At 48.4% G+C, this 2,289-nt stretch overlaps 1 protein-coding gene across 1 annotated transcript in view; it reads right to left on the bottom strand.

Annotated features, from left to right (window-relative positions):
- The window catches only part of UBALD2 (UBA like domain containing 2), a 5,961-nt gene extending 5,727 nt beyond the window's left edge, over positions 1–234 (bottom strand). The window contains exon 1 of the mRNA XM_040456774.1: positions 67–234. Coding sequence (XP_040312708.1) covers positions 67–234 — 168 coding nt within the window. The remainder of the gene's footprint in view (positions 1–66) is intronic.
- Positions 235–2,289: the final 2,055 nt, after the last annotated feature.

Genomic DNA, 2,289 nt, shown 5'->3' with positions numbered 1-2,289 from the left:
CCCGGCCCGGCTCCCGCGGCCGCCGACACCACAAACAACGGCGCGGGGCGGGGCCGCTGTCCCAACGTTCGGGGGCCGCGAGCCGCCGCCGCTGATTGGCCCGCGCCGCTCGGCCTGCGCCCGGCTCCGGTGCGGACGTTCGATTCGAATCCTGCGGCCTGCGGCCCGCACTGTTTCTCTTTTCGCCCGGCCGCGCCCATTGGCGGAGCTCGGCGCCGTGGAGCCGCCCGGCATTGGTCGGCCGCTGTGTTTTGGCTCTTCCGGGCTCCTGGTTGGCCGCGGCCGGGAGTTTGGGGCGGAGCCGCGCTCGTTGATTGGCCTCCCGTGGGCCTGTTTGAACTCAACTTGAAAACCTTGAGTGTCTGCTGATTGGCCGAGGGCCCTGTGTTTGCTGTTGTAGGCTTGGGGGTGGTGCGGCCAAGTTCATTCATTACTTCATTGAAACTGTACATGCTCAGCTGGAAAAGCAAGACAGAGTGGCTTTGACTCATTTCCTCTGAAAGATGTGGTCATCTCGAGAAACAGAATGATCAAAATAGAAAACAGAGGCTTTGCAGCTGCTCAAGTCTCATAGTTGTTTATTTTTTTAAAACTTTCGAACAGCTCTCCTTTTTTTTTTGCCTTTTATTGAAATATAAGGTACCTGCTTTCTGCCTTTCGATCATTACCCTCCCCAAAGGCCAAACAAACTTTTCCTAGTTTTTAGACCAAAAACTTTTGCTCTCTAAAGATATAAACCGATGTTAACATACACTAAGTATAATTGCAAGGGGGGAAAAATGAGACTTTCTCAGTCACTAATAGCCCAAGCTGCGAATTTTTTTTTCCTTAAATCAATTGGCCTAGCTGAAGCTAAATTTCTACCGTCTTTTTGAATACAGTGTTCCTATATGGCTACTGGCTCTCAACCCTAGCCATTTAAAAACCAGATTTGTTTATATGTGCTGAGCTATCATCTTCTGGATAAAAATTTGGCTTTTAGGGGCACCTGGTTGGCTCAGTAGGAAGAGCGAGCCACTCTTGATCTCGGGGTTGTGAGTTCAAGCCCCAGGTTGGGTGTAGAGATAACTTAAAAATAATATCTTTAAAAAAAAAAAAAAAGGATTGACCTTCAAGGCTTTGTTTGGGTATTGTGGGGGTGGGGAAAGAACTAGGAGTTTAAGTGGATTAAGGAAGGGACAGAGAAGTCAGGAAGGTAAATATTACTAGGGATTCACTGTTAGAATTTCAGTTTCTGAAAAACTTGGTAAGTTTTGGATCTGAAATACCAATTACACACTATGTTTAAATTAGTTCAGGGTTGGGGCACCTGGGTGGCTCAGTTAGGCGTCCGACTTCAGCTCACGTCAGGATCTCCGAGTTCGTGGGTTCCAGCCTCCGCATCAGGCTCTGCACTGACAGCTCACAGCTCAGAGCCTGGAGCCTGCTTCAGATTCTGCCTCCCTTTTTCTCCGCCCCCCCCCCCCCCACTGGTGGTGTTTGTGTATCTCTCTCTCAAAAATAAAATATTACGTTAAAAAAAAATTTTTTTTTTTTTAAATCAGTTAAGAGTCCGCAGAATAGGAGGCTGGAAGAAAGCAAGCCACGGGTCTATTTTGACTTTGCCTACAGCGGATTTAAGTCTCTAGCTAAGAAAACCTGACCGTATAAAAAAATAAAATAAAAATAAGAAAGAAATTACACCCAGTGTTTATGTCCTGATGTAAAACAGCCCCAGCCTCGGGTGTTACAGTGAGCTTATCCCGTTCGGTCTTTTTGTTTGTTTACTTGCTTGTTTGTTTATTTTGAAGGGGAAGGCGTCAGCTCTTTGCTTCTTTCACCATAATTAAGCGCACATGGGCTGAGACCCAGCGTGGCTGGAGAGTCGAGCACGGCTTGCAGCCCTTCCCTTCCAGTAATTGCAAGGTGAAAACAAAAGTGAGCAGCCAGCAGCTTGTATTGCCAGGGAGCTCAGGCCACAAGCAGCCTCAGAACAAGGAAGTACTGTCATTGTGGGGCTCTAGTTTTCACAAGTACATACAGGTGGCAAACGTGTCAGGACCGTGAGTAGTAGGATTGACCCGGGCAGAGGCATTTCAGCCTGCAGGAGCCCTTAGGTCTTAATGAAGAAATTCTCCAGAAAGACAAGAATCCTGAAAACGCCAAGGTTGCCAAACCTTCCCCTGCCCCCACCCCCACTCCGGTTCTCAAGGAGTTAATTCTGAAGGTTTCTTCAAGGTTTACCATTGGCAGGTACCCTGATCACAGCTATGGGCACCTGAGAAAGGCGTAGAGGACAACCCCTCCCCC

The sequence above is a fragment of the Herpailurus yagouaroundi genome, unplaced genomic scaffold (assembly GCF_014898765.1).
Source record: "Herpailurus yagouaroundi ecotype Mexico unplaced genomic scaffold, PumYag 217, whole genome shotgun sequence".
Taxonomy (NCBI): domain Eukaryota; kingdom Metazoa; phylum Chordata; class Mammalia; order Carnivora; family Felidae; genus Herpailurus; species Herpailurus yagouaroundi.
This window is presented reverse-complemented; position numbering and strand designations above follow the sequence as displayed.